Source organism: Dendrobates tinctorius, unplaced genomic scaffold, assembly GCF_039654945.1.
Source record: "Dendrobates tinctorius isolate UK_male_01 unplaced genomic scaffold, ASM3965494v1 ptg000279l, whole genome shotgun sequence".
Lineage (NCBI taxonomy): Eukaryota > Metazoa > Chordata > Amphibia > Anura > Dendrobatidae > Dendrobates > Dendrobates tinctorius.
Genome location: NW_027361946.1, coordinates 814,941 through 837,018, shown reverse-complemented (window position 1 = coordinate 837,018; position 22,078 = coordinate 814,941). Strand labels below are relative to the sequence as shown.

Here is a 22,078-nt window from a genome sequence, read left to right as displayed (position 1 = left end):
CAGTGACTGTCTGTCCGCAGTCTCCAATATCATGTCCGCTCTCTATCTGAAACTCAACCTCTCCAAAACTGAACTTCTTCTGCTCCCGCCGTCTACTAACCTCCCTAAATCTGACATTTCCCTCTCCGTGGGTGGTACCACAATAACGCCCCGGCAGCAGGTGCGCTGTCTGGGTGTTATGTTTGACACCAATCTCTCCTTCACATCCCATATACAATCTCTTGCCCGCTCTTGCCGCTTACACCTAAAGAACATCTCTAGAATCCGCCCTTTTCTCACTATGGAAACAACAAAAACCCTCACTGTTGCATTGATCCACTCTCGCCTGGATTAGTGCAACGCTCTATTAATTGGCCTCCCCGTCACTCGACTATCCCCTCTCCAGTACATACTCAATGCAGCAGCCAGGATCGTCCATCTGGGTAATCGGTACTCGGACGCGTCCGCTCTTCGCCAGTCCTTACACTGGCTGCCATTCATTATAGGATCCAATTCAAAGTACTCGTTCTCACCCACAAAGCTCTCCACAGTGCGGCACCCCATACATCTCTTCTCTCATTTCTGTCTATCGGCCTAGCCGATCGCTGCGCTCTGCAAACGACTTTCGACTAACCTCTGCACTAATCCGTACCTCCCACTCCCGACTCCAAGACTTCTCCCGTGCTGCTCCTATCCTCTGGAATGCTCTACCCCAAGAAATCAGGACTATCCACAATTTGCACAGTTTTAGGCGCTCCCTCAAAACACACCTGTTCAGAGCGGCCTATCACATTCACTAATCAAAGTCATTCTCTGTGTAAGTGTGCGTGTGTAGCCCATTCACTATCTCCATCCATCCTTCACTCCCTCAAGATGGCTGGACCTTCATTGTAAATACACCATTGTAAATACACACCTGTACTCTGTATCTCCCTCACCTCATTGTAGATTGTACGCTCTCACGAGCAGGGTCGTCTTATTTCGTCTTATTTTGCTTTAATTATTGTATTGTTAGCGTTGTTACTTATGACTTGTGTTTTGAAACTGTTAAACTGTAAAGCGCTGCGGAATATGTTGGCGCTATATAAATAAAGATTATTATTAATAATAGGTAATGGACACAGATGATAAATTCATATGGTACACTAATCAGGGTTTAAAGATCAAAGTGTAAATAATATCACCATCCCCTATCTATAGCAACAGTGATAATAACTATTTGCCTGTAAAGGTAGTACATCAGAATGCTATGGCGGTGTAAAAAGGCATCGGAGATATTCACAGAACAAATAGTGAGCAATGAAATCAATAACACACAATTTGCAAAAAATGCCCTGAAAAGTGACCAATGAGTTAATTGAGATAATCACAGTATAAGGAAATACCCTGGAGTTTGGTCCATAACAATGAATAAACCGTGGTTCTAATGAATACCAGCCATATCCAGCAATACAGCGGCAGTGCGGAAAGAAACTAAAGACAGGCTAAGAGAAATCCTAGATAAATGGAGACCATACCCCGCATCACCTAGAAATAGAGAGATGCAATGTACTCCTGCCCGCACTATCCTGGTACTCTACACACATGGGGGAGCATGTGGAGTGCCCGACGCGTGTCGCCACCGCAAGGTGGCCTCTTCAGGGGCTGGAGAGTATGTGCAATGGAAGTCCTATAAAAATATTCCATAATAAACAAGATAGATTGCAGCTGTGGCAGGTTACCGGACCGGCCGCATTGGATGGAAAACACGAGGACGCGCCGTCAGACGGAGGCCAGAGGCATGACCCGTGACACAACTATACTACCGGGTAAATACACGTGAGTTCATTGGAAGTGCCCAGCATGGCAAATCTTACTGCGCATGTGCAGGAGAGATGGTTGTCACAGTAACCAGAAGACGCTAGTATTAAAGAAGGTCACATTCTCGTACAAGTATAACACATGTGACATAGCAATTCACCGATGCACGAGTGCAGGGAGAAGGTTATCACAGAAATCATAAACGCTATTACTTTGAAAGATCCAGTGCGCACATAATATAAAATGCAGGTGAGTTCTTTAGAAGTGCCCAACATGGCAAAAACCACTGCGCATGTGCAGGGGAGATGGTTGTCACAGTAACTAAAAGACGCCAGTATTAAAGGTGATCACATTCTCACATCGAAGTAGCGCGCAAAACTCCTTCGACAGATGTGGCGCGGCAATTCACCACTGCGCAGATACCGAGAGAGTGGTCATCACAGTAATGATAGACGCTCTTCATGTGGAAGATCCAGTGCGCACAAATTATAACCCCGGAGAGAGGACCTACACAAGCTTACTCACTGAGCATGTGCGACGTGACACTTCACCACTGCACAGGTGCAGGGAGAGCAGCCATCACAGTCGCTAGAGACACTGGTACTTTAAAAAATCCAGCGCAGCAGTAAAATGATCCAAGAAGAAACCATGTGAAGCATAGGCTTATTATCGCTACAGAGGGAGACAGCGATAATGCGATATAAACAAGACAGTCATTAGAGTGTAAGAAAACATTTTTGTTGCGCAAATAAGATACCGCCTACAAATAAAGAGGCTTCATGATGGAGAAATTAACTATTGAAGGATGGAAATGCGCTAATGTTCCTCTACATAGATACACCTAGTACACAAGAAATGACACGGTTGCTTCAAGTCAATCTAATGGAGCCAGTTGACAATGCGCATGCGCTAGAATCAGACTTCAAACAAAATATTGCATATTCAAGCAATGGATGTTGTAATACGCTAGTTACTTAAGGCTGGAAAACTTGGCCCAACACTCAACTCACTCTCGATAATAAAGAGTATATATTCTTTTTGGCTCTATGTGCGGTATTTTTTTTAGCTAATATTTTCTGTGACCCATATCCAGAATATCTTGTGATTATCTCCCTTTTTTTTGCGGTGCCTTGTACAACCGCAATCTATATGTTCCTCTTTGTTAACAGTGTTCGCATTTGTAGTTCTCCGATGTGAGATCAATATTAACTATCGCGTCATTAATAATTGCGCATGGTTTCGGGTCTATTCTACACAGTGCGCAGCACTGGATGGATCTTCTATCGATATATGTCTATTAAGCGCATTTAGCAACGCTCACATTTATTTATGTTCTTTGGAGGATGTCATATCTCGTTGGGTATAATTATGTGCGCTTCTCTTTATCTTTGAAGGGACGGCAGGCATATTTTATTGCATTTTCCTTCTGCACTTTACTATGTGCGCGTCTATGACTACTTGAATCTAAACATGTTTAGCAGCAGTACTATGTGCACTTAAAGCAGCTATTTTCTGTGCGTTAGCGCATGAGTGTTGGGCCAAGTTTTCCAGCCTTAAGTAACTAGCGTCTTACAACATCCATTGCTTGAATATGCAATATCTTGTTTGAAGTCTGATTCTAGCGCATGCGCATTGTCAACTGGCTCCATTAGATTGACTTGAAGCAACAGTGTCATTTCTTGTGTACTAGGTGTATCTATGTAGAGGAACATTAGCGCATTTCCATCCTTCAATAGTTAATTTCTCCATCATGAAGCCTCTTTATTTGTAGGCGGTATCTTATTTGCGCAACAAAAATGTCTTCTTACTATCTAATGACTGTCTTGTTTATATCGCATTATCGCTGTCTCCCTCTGTAGCGATAATAAGCCTATGCTTCACATGGTTTCTTCTTGGATCATTTTACTGCTGCGCTGGATTTTTTAAAGTACCAGCGTCTCTAGCGACTGTGATGGCTGCTCTCCCTGCACCTGTGCAGTGGTGAAGTGTCACGTCGCACATGCTCAGTGAGTAAGCTTGTGTAGGTCCTCTCTCCGGGGTTATACTTTGTGCGCACTGGATCTTCCACATGAAGAGCGTCTATCATTACTGTGATGACCACTCTCTCGGTATCTGCGCAGTGGTGAATTGCCGCGCCACATCTGTCGAAGGCGTTTTGCGCGCTACTTCGATATGAGAATGTGATCACCTTTAATACTGGCGTCTTTTAGTTACTGTGACAACCATCTCCCCTGCACATGCGCAGTGGTTTTTGCCATGTTGGGCACTTCTAATGAACTCATCTGCATTTTATATTATGTGCGCACTGGATCTTTCAAAGTAATAGCGTTTATGATTTCTGTGATAACCTTCTCCCTGCACTCGTGCATCGGTGAATTGCTATGTCACATGTGTTATACTTGTACGAGAATGTGACCTTCTTTAATACTAGCGTCTTCTGGTTACTGTGACAACCATCTCTCCTGCACATGCGCGGTAAGATTTGCCATGCTGGGCACTTCCAATGAACTCACGTGTATTTACCCGGTAGTATAGTTGTGTCACGGGTCATGCCTCTGGCCTCCGTCTGACGGCGCGTCCTCGTGTTTTCCATCCAATGCGGCCGGTCCGGTAACCTGCCACAGCTGCAATCTATCTTGTTTATTATGGAATATTTTTATAGGACTTCCATTGCACATACTCTCCAGCCCCTGAAGAGGCCACCTTGCGGTGGCGACACGCGTCGGGCACTCCACATGCTCCCCCATGTGTGTAGAGTACCAGGATAGTGCGGGCAGGAGTACATTGCATCTCTCTATCTCTAGGTGATGCGGGGTATGGTCTCCATTTATCTAGGATTTCTCTTAGCCTGTCTTTAGTTTCTTTCCGCACTGCCGCTGTATTGCTGGATATGGCTGGTATTCATTAGAACCACGGTTTATTCATTGTTATGGACCAAACTCCAGGGTATTTCCTTATACTGTGATTATCTCAATTAACTCTTTGGTCACTTTTCAGGGCATTTTTTGCAAATTGTGTGTTATTGATTTCATTGCTCACTATTTGTTCTGTGAATATCTCCGATGCCTTTTTACACCGCCATAGCATTCTGATGTACTACCTTTACAGGCAAATAGTTATTATCACTGTTGCTATAGATAGGGGATGGTGATATTATTTACACTTTGATTTTTAAACCCTGATTAGTGTACCATATGAATTTATCATCTGTGTCCATTACCTATTATTGGTTTACATACTATATCAAACTGTTCAGCCTTTCTCTTATTATGTGCGGGATGTTCTTGTGGCTTTGTTATGAGCCTTGTGTATGCCTTGTCATGTTTTATGACTTTTAAGTGTTTTTATATGGTGATGTTTATGGTTGTCCCTGCTTTCTTTGGTCAGTAGCTTGTCTACTTTTTTCCAGTGCATGTTCTTACTGACTGCAGGAGGATCCCTGACTTCTATTTGGTAGAGCCCTCCTTGGTTTCATTATTACATACTGAGTCTGTAATAGTGACTGTACATAGTGTGTGTTTATCTTTGTTTATTGTGTGCTGATATGCTAATTGTGTATTGTATTCTAGAACCAGTTTGTTGACTTTGAAGTTAGATGGGAAAGGCTGTGAGGGTGGACTGAAGGACACTGGGTAAATCTAAAAAATAGATCACCTGCCTCTGGTATAAAAGAGACTTCTTTTCTTCTGGTTGGTGTCACTCTTCAGGATCTCAGCTCAGGGTACTTCGGACTCGGCTGAAAGCACACAGGACTGTTCTCAGTTATCTCCCTACGCTTGTCTTTACCTCCTCTGTGTGCGTATCACAGGAGGTGTAGCGACCCTGGGAGCTCGGACATAACATCCACCATTATCCTGGTGAGTCAGCGGAAGGAAGGGTGAGACCCTGTAATGTGCACCATCTTGGGGTAATTGCTGGGATTCTTCTGTTTGTTATTGGGTGTTGTGGTTCAATAAAGTATTACCACACTGTGTTACCCTAGCCCTGTGTTGTCTGTGTAGTGTATTGCCCACCGGGAGATCGAGCGGGGATTCAGTGGTATGAGCGCTGGTCCATGCAGTCTTGCTAAAGGCAGCCGGTCCAGCAGACGAGTCACCCACTGACCCCGTATCTCCACAACGATCCACTCTTGACTACTCCAAGACTGAAGGGCCCGTCACACTAAGCGACATCGCTGTGTCTGATACTTACCTACAACCGCTCCCCCGCTGGTTATCGCTGATCGCGCGAGAACGTCCAGGACTGTTTCTCGTCGTCAGCTTCCTGCTGTGGAGACGAGCGTGGAGCCGGGCGGGAGGACGTCAGGATCGCCTCGTCTGACAGGTAAGTAGCGACCGCCGACCGCTGCTATGTCGCTGGTGAGATCTGCCTGTGTGGCAGCTCACTAGCGACCACTTAGCGATGTACCAGCGATCCTGACCGCGTCATATCACTGGTCAGGATCGCTGGTGCATCGCTAAGTGTGACAGTACCTTAAGGGTTACAATCCAATACAAGCACGCCTAATCCTTTCCTGATAATAAATGTAAACTCATGCTAAAAGTCTCCTCTTCACCTGACGCTTCAACAATCATCTCGACTGTTCCTGCACTATAGCCCTAGAATGGAGCCGTGAGATTGTAAGGGACATACACCACTCCAGCTTCCTAATAACTGGAGTCCAGTAATGATGAAGAACTGGAGACGCCAATCCAGAACGTAGCCTTCCTATCAGAAGGAAAAGTAATCTATATCACATGCCCATCATTCGGGTCACCACACTCACAGTCCTGCAAATCTGTGTTTACTGCTCGACCAGCAAGTACGATGCTTCTGCCCCGACATCCTGATCCAACTCCTGGTCATAACGAGCCTCCGGCTAGAAGGGTCTAGCTTGGTGATTTGCATACAATTAGCGCTGAGCTGACATAATGAGCTGTGATAATTGCAGCTTGTGTGGCGATCATTACCTCATGTTACAAGCCTGCCAGTTAGAATGTTCAGAGCACTGACCCACATGGGTTTGGTGGCTGGATCTGTGCGTGTAGATAAAAAGGAAGCTCTTCTAACACCGTAGTAAAGGGTCTCAACATTTGATACAAAAAACATCTCTTAATTTAAAAGTCGCTCAAAAACAAACTTGGCTTAACTAAATTGAGCAAGAAGTCATGCCTCCACCTTCCTGAAGTACAGCAGTTTTATACACCACGTACGTCAAAGGGGCAATTTCAAAGCCATGTCCTACCAGAAGGGTAAGCCTTCAAGCCCATCATTCCCTTCTAATTACAGGAACGTTTTATCACAAATATCACAAGATTGAATCAGGAAAGAATCTTAAGTCCCTATACACATCATTCTAATCTTGGTGGAAGCAACCGACAGATTAAGTGAGGGCTTCTCAACTATTCTGTTGGGGAAGAGAAGGTTCCGGAGTGTCAGGTTCCGAATTGCTGATTCTTTTGATGTAGAAGTAGGCAGTGACTCTCCAAGAGACTGGAGCATCTTCAGAGCCCAACACTCCCAAGTGTATGAGAGTCAGGACAGACCGGTATCGTGTGGCTACATAAGTATGGAGACACGGTGGGTCAGTGGGTCCTCTGATCCACTAGCCTAAGGATTCTCTGGTGGCCACTTACATACAAATTTTTCTGATCTTGGGGGACTCTATAGACATCTGACATGAACATACACCAATGCTCAGATTGGCCAAGTGTTTGTGGCTTCAATAGAAAGAGAGAAGAAACCAGCTGTCAGTCACCGGTCTGTTCTTTAAGAGAGAAGCTGTCATGAAGCTGTCATGAAATGTCCAATCTCGCCTGACATCATCTATTGAAGAAGAGCTGGAAGAACGCATACATGTTGGACGTCACTGGATTTTCTAGAAGCAACATGTGCGTGCTGCTCCTGGTCACGGACATCACGAATATGACTGTGTGTCACATCGGTGCACCAGTGTCGGCAAGCGTCTTGAATACAACGAGACGTGGTCTGTCTTTGGTTTTATACCTTTTATACACATTTACATTACAGTTACAGTAGTTAAAAATATATTGCATAATATGTAATAAAATGAAATACATAAAATAAAGTTTCTCAACAATATATTTATAGAAATGGGTCTATAAAAGCTCGTGTGTTACCAGTAAGGCGCTCGGTGATGGTGGAGATTTCACACATCACATCTGGGGACTGTGAAAAGAGAATGAGTAATATTCATGTATGAGCGGAATCGGCGTGAAGAGTGAGAACCGCAGAGTCAGGACCACACTGATCACACGCCTGACAACCAGGCAGGATCGGACCAGATGACAACCAGGCAGAATCGGCCCGGATGGCAATCAGGCAGGATTGGCCCGGATGACAACCAGTCAGAATCGGCCCGGATGACAACCAGGCACATTCGGCCCAGATGACAACCAGACACAATCGGCCCGGATGACAACCAGGCAGAATCGGCCCAGATGACAACCAGGCACAATCGGCCCGGATGACAACCAGGCACACTCGGCCCGGATGACAACCAGGCAGAATCGGCCCGGATGACAACCAGGCACACTCGGCCCGGATGACAACCAGGCAGAATCGGCCCAGATGACAACCAGGCAGAATCGGCCCGGATGACAACCAGGCACACTCGGCCCGGATGACAACCAGGCAGAATCGGCCAGGATGACAACCAGGCACATTCGGCCCAGATGACAACCAGACACAATCGGCCCGGATGACAACCAGGCACACTCGGCCCGGATGACAACCAGGCACAATCGGCCCGGATGACAACCAGGCACACTCGGCCCGGATGACAACCATGCAGAATCGGCCCGGATGACAACCAGGCAGAATCGGCCCAGATGACAACCAGGCAGAATCGGCCCAGATGACAACCAGGCACAATCGGCCCGGATGACAACCAGGCACACTCGGCCCGGATGACAACCAGGCAGAATCGGCCCGGATGACAACCAGGCACATTCGGCCCAGATGACAACCAGACACAATCGGCCCAGATGACAACCAGGCAGAATCGGCCCAGATGACAACCAGGCACAATCGGCCCGGATGACAACCAGGCACAATCGGCCCGGATGACAACCAGGCAGAATCGGCCCGGATGACAACCAGGCACAATCGGCCCGGATGACAACCAGGCACAATCAGCCCTGATGACAACCAGACAGAATCGGTCCGGATGACAACCAGACAGGATCGGGGCCCGGCTGACAACCAGGCAGAATCGGCCCTGCCATCTTCAAATGCACGCTGGCAGCTAACGGGCTGTTCATGTGATTCTGGAATTTGACCCTTAGGAGCGCCGATGTAAACACCGCAGGGTGCTAGACTTACATGGCCTACTCCACCTCTCCATGTCACAGCCATTCCGCTCGGACAGAACAAGAGTCCTTTGGTTGTTACTATGTCACTGTTAGACCAATGATACAACAATGAAATGTAAGAACGACTAGCTACGTGAAGCAGAGTCCGGCTCATTCATCACTCTCTGACTCCTCGTCGGCGGCATCATACGGCTGCGCGCTGTTCTGCGTGTACATACGTTTCTTCACTGGACAGTTGTGCTCCATGAGAATGGCCTGAAGGATACAAGCACATTACATTAGTGTGAATGGATTTCTCCTGAGGCCACATAGAAAAGCCTCTGCTAAACGTACAAATATCAGACTGCGACCCGAACGTGTGCGTGGCCCAGTCCTGGGGGCGATGCTAATGGTGCCAGACGCCTACACCGTCTAGCACAGCAACGATCAGGTCACCAGCAGCACCAGAACTTGTGGACAATGGCCTCAATCTGATCGGGACGTTCATCCCAATCTCCAGCTGGGAAATGATCTCCGAGACAGACACCGGCTACCACTTCTCTGAGAATCGGTCTGTAGACCGATCAGTGCAGACAATTTACAACCAAATGATGATCATAATTGAAAAACTAAAATTTTCAAGATGTGAGCAATTTCCTTCTCTCCCTAACGTTACATGAAGTCTCTGCACCTTGTTGGCTTTATCTAAGGAAAGTAAATATTTTCTTCAGATAACTGCAAACCAATTAAGGCCCCAATACACATTAGATGTAAGCCCGCCAACGCTGTAGATGGTCATGTGATTCTGCCAATATGCAGCTATATATTGGCCACCTGTCTCCCCAAAAAATGGCGGCAGGGGAGAAAAGGATTGGGCCGGTCGCACTTCCAACAGTCGGTCCTTTTGTTTTCTAAGTCGGTAAGAGAAGAGTCTGGAAGTAAAAAAGACAGAGGATTCAGGAGGTGGGAGGAGGAGGACAGAGAGGGGTCTGGAGGGAAAAGGAGGAGGTAGAGACAGGACTCTGGATGGGGAAGAAGATTACAGAGGAGTCGGGGGTGTAAGGGACGGAGAGGAGGAGGGCACAGAGGAGTCTGGAGAGAGGAAAAGGTGGAGGACAGAAAGGAAGACAAAGCAGTCTGGAGAGAGGAAAAGGAGGAGCACAGAAAGGAAGACAAAGCAGTCTGGAGAGAGGAAAAGGAGGAGCACAGAAAGGAAGACAAAGCAGTCTGGAGAGAGGAAAAGGAGGAGCACAGAAAGGAAGACAAAGCAGTCTGGAGAGAGGAAAAGGAGGAGCACAGAAAGGAAGACAAAGCAGTCTGGAGAGAGGAAAAGGAGGAGCACAGAAAGGAAGACAAAGCAGTCTGGAGAGAGGAAAAGGAGGAGCACACAAAGGAAGACAAAGCAGTCTGGAGAGAGGAAAAGGAGGAGCACAGAAAGGAAGACAAAGCAGTCTGGAGAGAGGAAAAGGAGGAGGAAAGGACCAAGGATTCTGAAGGGGAAAAGAGGACAAAGAGGGGAAAAAAGGAGTCTGGAGGAAGAATGAGGAGGACAGAGGTGTCTGGACGGAGGAGGAGGACAGAGAGAGAAAGAAAGAAAAGAGAGCAGTCTGGAGGGAGGAGGAGGGAGAAAAGAAAGGGATATAGGATTCTGGATGGGGAAAGGAGGAGTAGAACAGCGGAAAGAGATAAAGGTGTCTGAAGAGGACTCTGCCTGAGTGTGTGGCTGAGCTGCCTGCTTCTGCGTATTGGTGATTCAGGGAGATGGCTATCAGCTGAATGATTGATCTGGTGACATTTTAGCCTGTGCTCGTCAGGGTCACCAGAAGGAAGGGGGAAGGGTATCGGCCGCCCACTGAACTGATCTGCTTCTAAGGCCGGAGCCACACTTGCAACTGCAATGCGAGAAACTCGTGCAAGTCTCTCGCCTCAATACCGGGCACTACCGCCGGCACTCGGGACCGGATCGTGCATGTATTTCTATGCAGCTTAATGCTCCGGTCCCGAGTGCCGGCGGCAGTGCCGGGTATGGAAGCGAGTTTCTCGCAGTGCAGTTGCAAGTGTGACCCCGGCATAAGACCCGTTGCACAGTTATGAGGCTGCGGCCATATCTCAGATACAACTGACTATCGGGTGTAAGCATGAGAGGAGATTTCAGATTCAGATCAAGTTCTCATTTATTACTGAAAATGCGTGAGCTGCAAAGGCCGCTAACAGCGTGCGCAGCAACTCGCAGGATCCGTAGGTGCGAAATAGCTCTAGTCCTGGCTACCACAGGTCAGTAATGGCTGGTGGGAGCGATGGGCAGATCGGGGCATTGTCAGACGGATGCCGCAGATTAGCTGCAGATTTTGTGCCCGAGATCCATTCTGTCATAGAAAATATTACATCCTTGAGGTCTCTCGTGTCCCCTTCCCTTTTTTCTTTCATCTATCGTGTCTTGAGGAGACAATGGTTGGTGACCTTATGTAAAATGGCAGTGACAGAAATGTGAAGCAAATTATTTAGAATGCGAGGATTCCTGTGTATGTCCAGATGACTGAGGAGGACGGATATTGTCCACTGAGAGAGACAGGAAAAGCTTTATTAGGGTCTGAAGTGGATCAAAGACGATACGACACCCTTTCCAAATAGCCAGGCTGACAGTACAATGAGAGAGCAGACAGTATGGCTCCAGGAGAAAATATGGAATATTAGATTTTCTATACATCCAATATTAATGAGACGTACATTGTTGGCACCTGGATAACTAGGCCAAAAATACACATATTTTATCATAATTATAACCCCAAACAAAAAGCCCCAAATCCATAGGGGCCATGGAACCACCAGCAGCTCGGCCATGTTTGTTTTCTAAACGTAGCTAAAATCCCGATAGAACAGATGACATCAGTCTCAACCTTCTGTGATCGCTCTGTGAGGAGTTATTACATAAATTGTGATTTCCTAAAATTATGAAGGGATGGGTCCAGCCCACAACCGGGACCTTGTGAGGCCATTGTAGAGGGGTGTGTGGGTGAGACTCAGGGTCTGATAAAAGATCAACCCCAATTGTCATCAGTGTTCGAAGCGCTCTCCTTCAGCTAAACTGAATCGTCTCTGTGATCGGTGAGTTCTCCTGTTAATCCCTTTTATTTTATGTATCTGTTTATGCTGTATTGTTTTGTCCCCTTCGTAAAATCTTTTCTATATTTTTCATAAACGCTGCCTCCCTTTGGAATCAATATAAAATTTACAAGTTCTGTTCCTTTTGTTCTGTAAACTACGCCTCTAAGTCATAAGCTACCGTATGGTGTCTAATCGACCGAAACAGATTAGTGGCGGTGGCGAGTAGTTTGGGGGTGTCGGAGAGTTAGCTGTGACCGTACCGGGGTGTGCACACATATTCCATGTGTTGGAATCTGGAGGCGTATATGCCGTACGCTCTCAGTAAATTTTCTGATAGCCGGCCTAGTGGTGCGAATAGGCTGCGGCCTTCTCTGTGGATCGTCGGCCAATCATGTAATTGTCCGGTGATAGGGGGCAGCAGAGAGCTGGGCACTCAAAGGATCACAGCGGGTGGTACCAGTGACCTTCCTGGCCTATGATATCAGGGATTTGTGGGATTAGAAAAGCCCTGACAAATTGTATCCCTGACACACTCCATATTACAGGACAGTGTTTTGGATGCTACAATATTTCATTGTCATATTATGGAAACAACCCAACACTGCAGACCTGAGCGCCCATCATATCCATCCATCCTGCGGATTCTCCATATGATCCCACCACCATCTGCGTGTGTCCTGTGTAGATTTTGGTCCTGCTGCTATTTGTGCCCATGTCCCGTTCTCTTACCATCTTCTCTTCTTTGGCCGGAGGACTTCTGAGGAACAGACAAAGTGGAGCAAAGACAATATCCACCACTCCAATGATCGTCATCAGCCAGGGGAACCCGATAGATTTAGCGATGGCACCTCCAGCGGACGGCCCTGGAAGAAATGAGCAGTGATGAGGATGATGCCCGGTCTGGGGGAATATGCAGCTGTCAGGGGCTAGGACTGACGCGCAAACTCTGAACTCTGTAGAAAGATCATCACTGCGTAAACGAGCCGCACGCTAAGACCGGGATCACAGTGTACAGTATCGGATGAGAGATGCTAATGGCACTCGCCTCCGGCTCTGCTGTGAGCGTGATCCTCGGGTTCGTGCCCTGCTGCGAGCGTGATCCTCGGGTTCGTGCTCTGCAGTGAGCGTGATCCTCAGGTTCGTGCCCTGCTGCGAGCGTGATCCTCGGGTTCGTGCTCTGCAGCGAGCGTGATCCTCAGGTTCGAGCCCTGCTGCGAGCGTGATCCTCGGGTTCGTGCTCTGCAGTGAGCGTGATCCTCAGGTTCGTGCCCTGCTGCGAGCGTGATCCTCGGGTTCGTGCTCTGCAGCGAGCGTGATCCTCGGGTTCGTGCTCTGCTGCGAGCGTGATCCAAGGGTCCGTGCTCTGCTGCGAGCGTGATCCTCGGGTTCGTGCTCTGCTGCGAGCATGATCCAAGGGTCCGTGCTCTGCTGCGAGCATGAACCAAGGGTCCGTGCTCTGCTGCGAGTGTGATCTGAGGGTCCATGCTCTGCTGCGAGTGTGATCCGAGGGTCCATGCTCTGCTGCGAGTGTGATCCGAGGGTCCATGCTCTGCTGCGAGTGTGATCCGAGGGTCCATGCTCTGCTGCGAGCGTGATCCGAGGGTCTGTGGTCTGCTGTGAGCGGGATCCTCGGGTTCGTGCTCTGCTGTGAGCGTGATCCTCGGATTCGTGCTATGCTGCGAGCGTGATCCTCGGGTTCATGCTCTGCTGCGAGCGTGATCCTCGGGTCCATGCTCTGCTGCGAGTGTGATCTGAAGGTCCATGCTCTGCTGTGAGTGTGATCTGAAGGTCCATGCTCTGCTGCGAGTGTGATCTGAAGGTCCATGCTCTGCTGCGAGTGTGATCCGAGGGTCCATGCTCTGCTGCGAGTGTGATCTGAAGGTCCATGCTCTGCTGCGAGTGTGATCCGAGGGTCCATGCTCTGCTGCGAGCGTGATCCGAGGGTCTGTGGTCTGCTGTGAGTGGGATCCTCGGGTTCGTGCTCTGCTGTGAGCGTGATCCTCGGATTCGTGCTATGCTGCGAGCGTGATCCTCGGGTTCATGCTCTGCTGCGAGCGTGATCCTCGGGTCCATGCTCTGCTGCGAGTGTGATCTGAAGGTCCATGCTCTGCTGCGAGTGTGATCCGAGGGTCCATGCTCTGCTGCGAGTGTGATCTGAAGGTCCATGCTCTGCTGCGAGTGCGATCCGAGGGTCCATGCTCTGCTGCGAGTGTGATCTGAAGGTCCATGCTCTGCTGCGAGTGTGATCTGAAGGTCCATGCTCTGCTGCGAGTGTGATCCGAGGGTCTATGCTCTGCTGCGAGCGTGATTCCAGGACCCGTGCTCTGCTACGAGCGTGATCCGAGGGTTCGTGCGCTGTGCTCTGATCCCCTTGTATGAGAGAATGACAGGAATGGCAGCACAGCTGTGGAGCAGACAAAGAAAATAATATCTTCATCTCCTCTGATGCCGGCGTCCATGGGAATTGCACTGCATTTGGGCGACATCCGAGTGAAGTGCGATGTCTCACCAGCACCCATAGACTTGTATAGACCTGCTGAATCAGCATGGGAAAACAATCGCAGATGGGAGCTGCCCCATAGAGAGACATTGGGCCGAGTGATATGCGATGTTTTATCAGATTGCACTTGTCCGATTTCATGAGAGAACCCTATGAGACAAAGCGGCGTGATGTCTCCAAGCGTCTCTGCAGCAACATGTAAGTCTCACCTAAAGCAAACCCCATACAGAAGGCCACGTCTGCAATGGCGTAAACACTGCCGTAGACCGAGACGTGACGCAGATCCACCAGGTAACCCATGATGGGCATCATCGATGAATCCACCATCCCTGCCAGAAACATGATAAAGAATACTGAAATAAGACTAAACAGCCCAGCAGTCAGGGTGTAAACGTCTGATCCAAACTTAATGTCTCAGATGAAATGCATCCAAAATTCGAGAAAAACTTATAAACTAAAAAAAAATTACAACAATAAAAAAAAGATTTTTCTTGAAGTCTGGTCACCTGACATTTATTACCCACGGTCGGCTAGTGTGGGACAGACTGCCAGTCACCCAGCAATCCACACTTCTGCACCACTGCCCGCAGGGTCAGGCAATTGTTCGATTAGATCACATATTTCAAACTCTGTCCCGCTCTGTATGGAGCACTATGTGGGGCCATTATACTGTATGGAGGACTATGTGGGGGCCATTATACTGTATGGAGGACTATGTGGGGGCCATTATACTGTATGGAGCACTATGTGGGGCCATTATACTGTATGGAGCACTATGTGGGGCCATTATACTGTATGGAGCACTATGTGAGCCCATTATACTGTATGGAGCACTGTGGGGCCATTATACTATATAGAGCACTATGTGAGCCCATTATACTGTATGGAGCACTGTGGGGCCATTATACTGTATGGAGCACTATGTGGGCCCATTATACTGTATGGAGCACTATGTGACGCCATTATACTGTATGGCGCACTATGTGGGGCCATTATACTGTATGGAGCACTATGTGGGCCCATTATACTGTATGAAGCACTATGTGGGGCCATTATACTGTATGGAGCACTATGTGAGGCCATTATACTGTATGGAGCACTGTGGGGCCATTATACTGTATGGAGCACTATGTGAGCCCATTATACTGTATGGAGCACTGTGGGGCCATTATACTGTATGGAGCACTATGTGGGCCCATTATACTGTATGGAGCACTATGTGACGCCATTATACTGTATGGAGCACTATGTGGGGCCATTATACTGTATGGAGCACTATGTGGGCCCATTATACTGTATGAAGCACTATTTGGGCCCATTATACTGTATGGAGCACTATGTGGGCCCATTATACTGTATGGAGCACTATGTGGGCCCATTATACTGTATGGAGCACTGTGTGAGCCCATTATACTGTATGGAGCACTATGTGGGCCCATTATACTGTATGGAGCACTGTGGGGCCATTATACTGTATGGAGCACTGTGGGGCCATTATACTGTATGGAGCACTATGTGAGCCCATTATACTGTATGGAGCACTATGTGGGCCCATTATACTGTATGGAGAACTGTGTGGGCCCATTATACTGTATGGAGCACTGTGTGGGCCCATTATACTGTATGGAGCACTATGTTGGCCCATTATACTGTATGGAGGACTATGTGGGGCCATTATACTGTATGGAGCACTGTGTGGGCCCATTATACTGTATGGAGCACTATGTTGGCCCATTATACTGTATGGAGGACTATGTGGGGCCATTATACTGTATGGAGCACTATGTGGGCCCATTATACTGTATGGAGCACTATGTGGGGCCATTATACTGTATGGAGCACTATATGGGGCCATGATACTGTATGGAGGACTATGTGGGCCCATTATACTGTATGGAGCACTATGTGGGCCCATTATACTATATGGAGGACTATTTGGGCCCATTATACTGTACTGAGCACTATGTGGGCCCATTATACTGTATGGAGCACAATGTGGGCCCATTACACTGTATGGAGCTCTATGTGGGCCCATTATACTGTATGGAGGTCTATGTGGGGCCATTATACTGTATGGAGCACTATGTGGGCCCATTATACTGTATGAAGCACTGTGGGGCCATTATACTGTATGGAGCACTATGTGAGCCCATTATACTGTATGGAGCACTATGTGGGCCCATTATACTGTATGGAGCACTATGTGGGCCATTATACTGTATGAAGGGCTGTATGGGTTTTACGGTTGGAGAATCACACTGTAATGGCGTCACCATTCTATGAGCGATGGGGGTACAGTACAGTCATACCGTGTATGTGTATGTGTAGGAAGTCACTTTGGAGATATCTTTGTGTTTGGGGGCCCATACTTTATTTGTATTAATCAAGTTTTTTTATCCTTTGTTTTTAGATATTAAGGCCATTCGGCCATATGATTTTTACAGCTTTTATATAACATATTCCAATATTTTACGCTAAGATCTATTACTTAAATTGTACTTTGTTGGTAAAACAACCCCTTTAAATTTGTTTTTGTATGAAAAATGTCATCTTTCCATTTGCAGATACGGTAAAACTTTCTCAATTGTAGACATTTTCTAATAGAGGTTCAGCCTGCAGCTCTTCAATCAATGGTCTGACCCCACCATCGGTGACAACTGCTGGAAAAGAATCTGAGCTGCTGACAGACAGCGTCCTATACGAGCACCGGGCCGGTGGATCCTGGATGAGATACATGTCTGAATGTGAGAAGAGAACACAACTTACCGATGGCAAATCCAACACCAAAATTCGGTGCTATTAGTCCATAAATATTCTTTGCGAAAGGCACCTGAGTACGAAAGGGAATGTGAAGAGATGAACGTGATAAAAAAATCATAAAAGGTAAACCCGCCACATCGCGTCCTGCTGAACTCACACATATAACGCTGATCCCCACCAAAACCATCCCGATGAATGCGCACAGCCACCTGCAACCAGACAAAACGGTGAGAAGCCTGGTCCAAGAGCAAAGAAACACCGAGACAGCGGAGGCAGAGAGAACCCAGAAAGAAGAGCAATGCTCGACTCTTATCCACAGTAGCAGATATAATCGTACACACAAAGGGCAGTATTATAGTAGTTATATTCATTATACATAGGGGCAGTATTATAGTAGTTATATTCTTGTACATAGGAGCAGTATTATAGTAGTTATATTCTTGTACATAGGAGCAGTATTATAGTAGTTATATTCATTATACATAGGGGCAGTATTATAGTAGTTATATTCTTGTACATAGGAGCAGTATAATAGTAGTTATATTCTTGTACATAGGGGCAGTATTATAGTAGTTAAATTCTTGTACATAGGGAGCAGTATTATAGTAGTTATATTCTTGTACATAGGGGCAGTATTATAGTAGTTATATTCTTGTACATAGGAGCAGTATTATAGTAGTTATATTCTTGTACATAGGGGCAGTATTATAGTAGTTATATTCTTGTACATAGGGGGCAGTATTATAGTAGTTATATTCTTGTACATAGGGGGCAGTATTATAGTAGTTATATTCTTGTACATAGGGGCAGTATTATAGTAGTTATATTCTTGTACATAGGGGCAGTATTATAGTAGTTATATTCTTGTACATAGGGGCAGTATTATAGTAGTTATATTCTTGTACATAGGGGGGCAGTATTATAGTAGTTATATTCTTGTACATAGGGGCAGTATTATAGTAGTTGTATTCTTGTACATAGGGAGCAGTATTATAGTAGTTATATTCTTGTACATAGGGGGCAGTATTATAGTAGTTATATTCTTGTACATAGGGGCATTATTATAGTAGTTATATTCTTGTACATAGGGAGCAGTATTATAGTAGTTATATTCTTGTACATAGGGGGCAGTATTATAGTAGTTATATTCTTGTACATAGGGGCAGTATTATAGTAGTTATATTCTTGTACATAGGAGCAGTATTATAGTAGTTATATTCTTGTACATAGGGGGCAGTATTATAGTAGTTATATTCTTGCACATAGGGGGCAGTATTATAGTAGTTATATTCTTGCACATAGGGGCAGTATTATAGTAGTTATATTCTTGCACATAGGGGGCAGTATTATAGTAGTTATATTCTTGTACATAGGGGCAGTATTATAGTAGTTATATTCATTATACATAGGGGGCAGTATTATAGTAGTTATATTCTTGCACATAGGGGCAGTATTATAGTAGTTATATTCTTGTACATAGGGGGCAGTATTATAGTAGTTATATTCTTGTACATAGGAGCAGTATTATAGTAGTTATATTCTTGTATATAGGGGGCAGTATTAGAGTAGTTATATTCTTGCAAATAGGGGCAGTATTATAGTAGTTATATTCTTGTATATAGGGGGCAGTATTATAGTAGTTATATTCATTATACATAGGAGCAGTATTATAGTAGTTATATTCTTATACATAGGGGCAGTATTATAGTAGTTATATTCTTGTACATAGGGGCAGTATTATAGTAGTTATATTCTTGTATATAGGGGGCAGTATTATAGTAGTTATATTCTTGCACATAGGGGAAGTATTATAGTAGTTATATTCTTATACATAGGAGCAGTATTATAGTAGTTATATTTTTGTACATAGGGGCAGTATTATAGTAGTTATATTCATTATACATAGGAGCAGTATTATAGTAGTTATATTCTTGTACATAGGAGCAGTATTATAGTAGTTATATTCTTATACATAGGAGCAGTATTATAGTAGTTATATTCCAGTACATAGGAGCAGTATTATAGTAGTTATATTCCTGTACATAGGAGCAGTATTATTGTAGTTATATTCTTGTACATAGGGGCAGTATTATAGTAGTTATATTCTTGTACATAGGGGCAGTATTATAGTAGTTATATTCCTGTACATAGGAGCAGTATTATAGTAGTTATATTCTTGTACATAGGAGCAGTATTATAGTAGTTATATTCTTGTACATAGGAGCAATATTATAGTAGTTATATTCTTATACATAGGAGCAGTATTATAGTAGTTATATTCTTGTACATAGGGGCAGTATTATAGTAGTTATATTCCTGTACATAGGAGCAGTATTATAGTAGTTATATTCTTGTACATAGGAGCAGTATTATAGTAGTTATATTCTTGTACATAGGAGCAGTATTATAGTAGTTATATTCTTATACATAGGAGCAGTATTATAGTAGTTATATTCCTGTACATATGAGCAGTATTATAGTAGTTATATTCTTGTACATAGGGGCAGTATTATAGTAGTTATATTCCTGTACATAGGAGCAGTATTATAGTAGTTATATTCTTGTACATAGGGGCAGGATTATAGTAGTTATATTCTTGTACATATGGGCAGTATTATAGTAGTTATATTCCTGTACATAGGAGCAGTATTATAGTAGTTATATTCTTGTACATAGGAGCAGTATTATAGTAGTTATATTCTTATACATAGGAGCAGTATTATAGTAGTTATATTCTTATACATAGGAGCAGTATTATAGTAGTTATATTCCTGTACATATGAGCAGTATTATAGTAGTTATATTCTTGTACATAGGGGCAGTATTATAGTAGTTATATTCCTGTACATATGAGCAGTATTATAGTAGTTATATTCTTGTACATAGGGGCAGTATTATAGTAGTTATATTCCTGTACATAGGAGCAGTATTATAGTAGTTATATTCTTGTACATAGGGGCAGGATTATAGTAGTTATATTCTTGTACATATGGGCAGTATTATAGTAGTTATATTCCTGTACATAGGAGCAGTATTATAGCAGTTATATTCTTGTACATAGGAGCAGTATTATAGTAGTTATATTCTTACACATAGGAGCAGTATTATAGTAGTTATATTCCTGTACATAGGAGCAGTATTATAGCAGTTATATTCTTGTACATAGGAGCAGTATTATAGTAGTTATATTCTTGTACATAGGGGCAGTATTATAGTAGTTATATTCCTGTACATAGGAGCAGTATTATAGTAGTTATATTCTTGTACATAGGGGCAGGATTATAGTAGTTATATTCCTGTACATAGGAGCAGTATTATAGTAGTTATATTCCTGTACATAGGAGCAGTATTATAGTAGTTATATTCTTGTACATAGGGGCAGTATTATAGTAGTTATATTCTTGTACATAGGGGAAGTATTATAGTAGTTATATTCATTATACATAGGAGCAGTATTATAGTAGTTATATTCTTGTACATAGGGGAAGTATTATAGTAGTTATATTCTTGTACATAGGGAGCAGTATTATAGTAGTTATATTCTTGTACATAGGGGAAGTATTATAGTAGTTATATTCTTGTACATAGGGGCAGTATTATAGTAGTTATATTCTTGTACATAGGAGCAGTATTATAGTAGTTATATTCTTATACATAGGAGCAGTATTATAGTAGTTATATTCTTGTACATAGGGGAAGTATTATAGTAGTTATATTCTTGTACATAGGGGCAGTATTATAGTAGTTATATTCTTGTACATAGGGGCAGTATTATAGTAGTTATATTCTTGTACATAGGAGCAGTATTATAGTAGTTATATTCTTATACATAGGAGCAGTATTATAGTAGTTATATTCTTATACATAGGAGCAGTATTATAGTAGTTATATTCCTGTACATATGAGCAGTATTATAGTAGTTATATTCTTGTACATAGGGGCAGTATTATAGTAGTTATATTCCTGTACATATGAGCAGTATTATAGTAGTTATATTCTTGTACATAGGGGCAGTATTATAGTAGTTATATTCCTGTACATAGGAGCAGTATTATAGTAGTTATATTCCTGTACATAGGAGCAGTATTATAGTAGTTATATTCTTGTACATAGGAGCAGTATTATAGTAGTTATATTCTTGTACATAGGAGCAGTATTATAGTAGTTATATTCCTGTACATAGGAGCAGTATTATAGTAGTTATATTCTTGTACATAGGGGCAGGATTATAGTAGTTATATTCTTGTACATATGGGCAGTATTATAGTAGTTATATTCCTGTACATAGGAGCAGTATTATAGCAGTTATATTCTTGTACATAGGAGCAGTATTATAGTAGTTATATTCTTACACATAGGAGCAGTATTATAGTAGTTATATTCTTGAACATAGGGGCAGTATTATAGTAGTTATATTCCTGTACATAGGAGCAGTATTATAGTAGTTATATTCCAGTACATAGGAGCAGTATTATAGTAGTTATATTCTTGTACATAGGGGCAGTATTATAGTAGTTATATTCTTGTACATAGGGGAAGTATTATAGTAGTTATATTCTTGCACATGGGGGCAGTATTATAGTAGTTATATTCTTGTACATAGGGGGCAGTATTATAGTAGCTATATTCTTGTATATAGGAG

The 22,078-nt window shown here is 44.3% G+C and overlaps 1 protein-coding gene across 1 annotated transcript in view; it reads right to left on the bottom strand.

Moving 5' to 3' along the window:
- Positions 1–7,751: 7,751 nt before the first annotated feature.
- The window catches only part of SLC18A2 (solute carrier family 18 member A2), a 226,356-nt gene continuing 212,029 nt past the window's right edge, over positions 7,752–22,078 (bottom strand). Inside the window, exons 12-16 of the mRNA XM_073559899.1 lie at positions 17,594–17,645; positions 17,443–17,506; positions 14,886–15,005; positions 12,906–13,039; positions 7,752–9,347 (exon numbers count right to left, since the gene is read on the bottom strand). Coding sequence (XP_073416000.1) covers positions 9,243–9,347; positions 12,906–13,039; positions 14,886–15,005; positions 17,443–17,506; positions 17,594–17,645 — 475 coding nt within the window. The 3' untranslated portion in view covers positions 7,752–9,242. The remainder of the gene's footprint in view (positions 9,348–12,905; positions 13,040–14,885; positions 15,006–17,442; positions 17,507–17,593; positions 17,646–22,078) is intronic.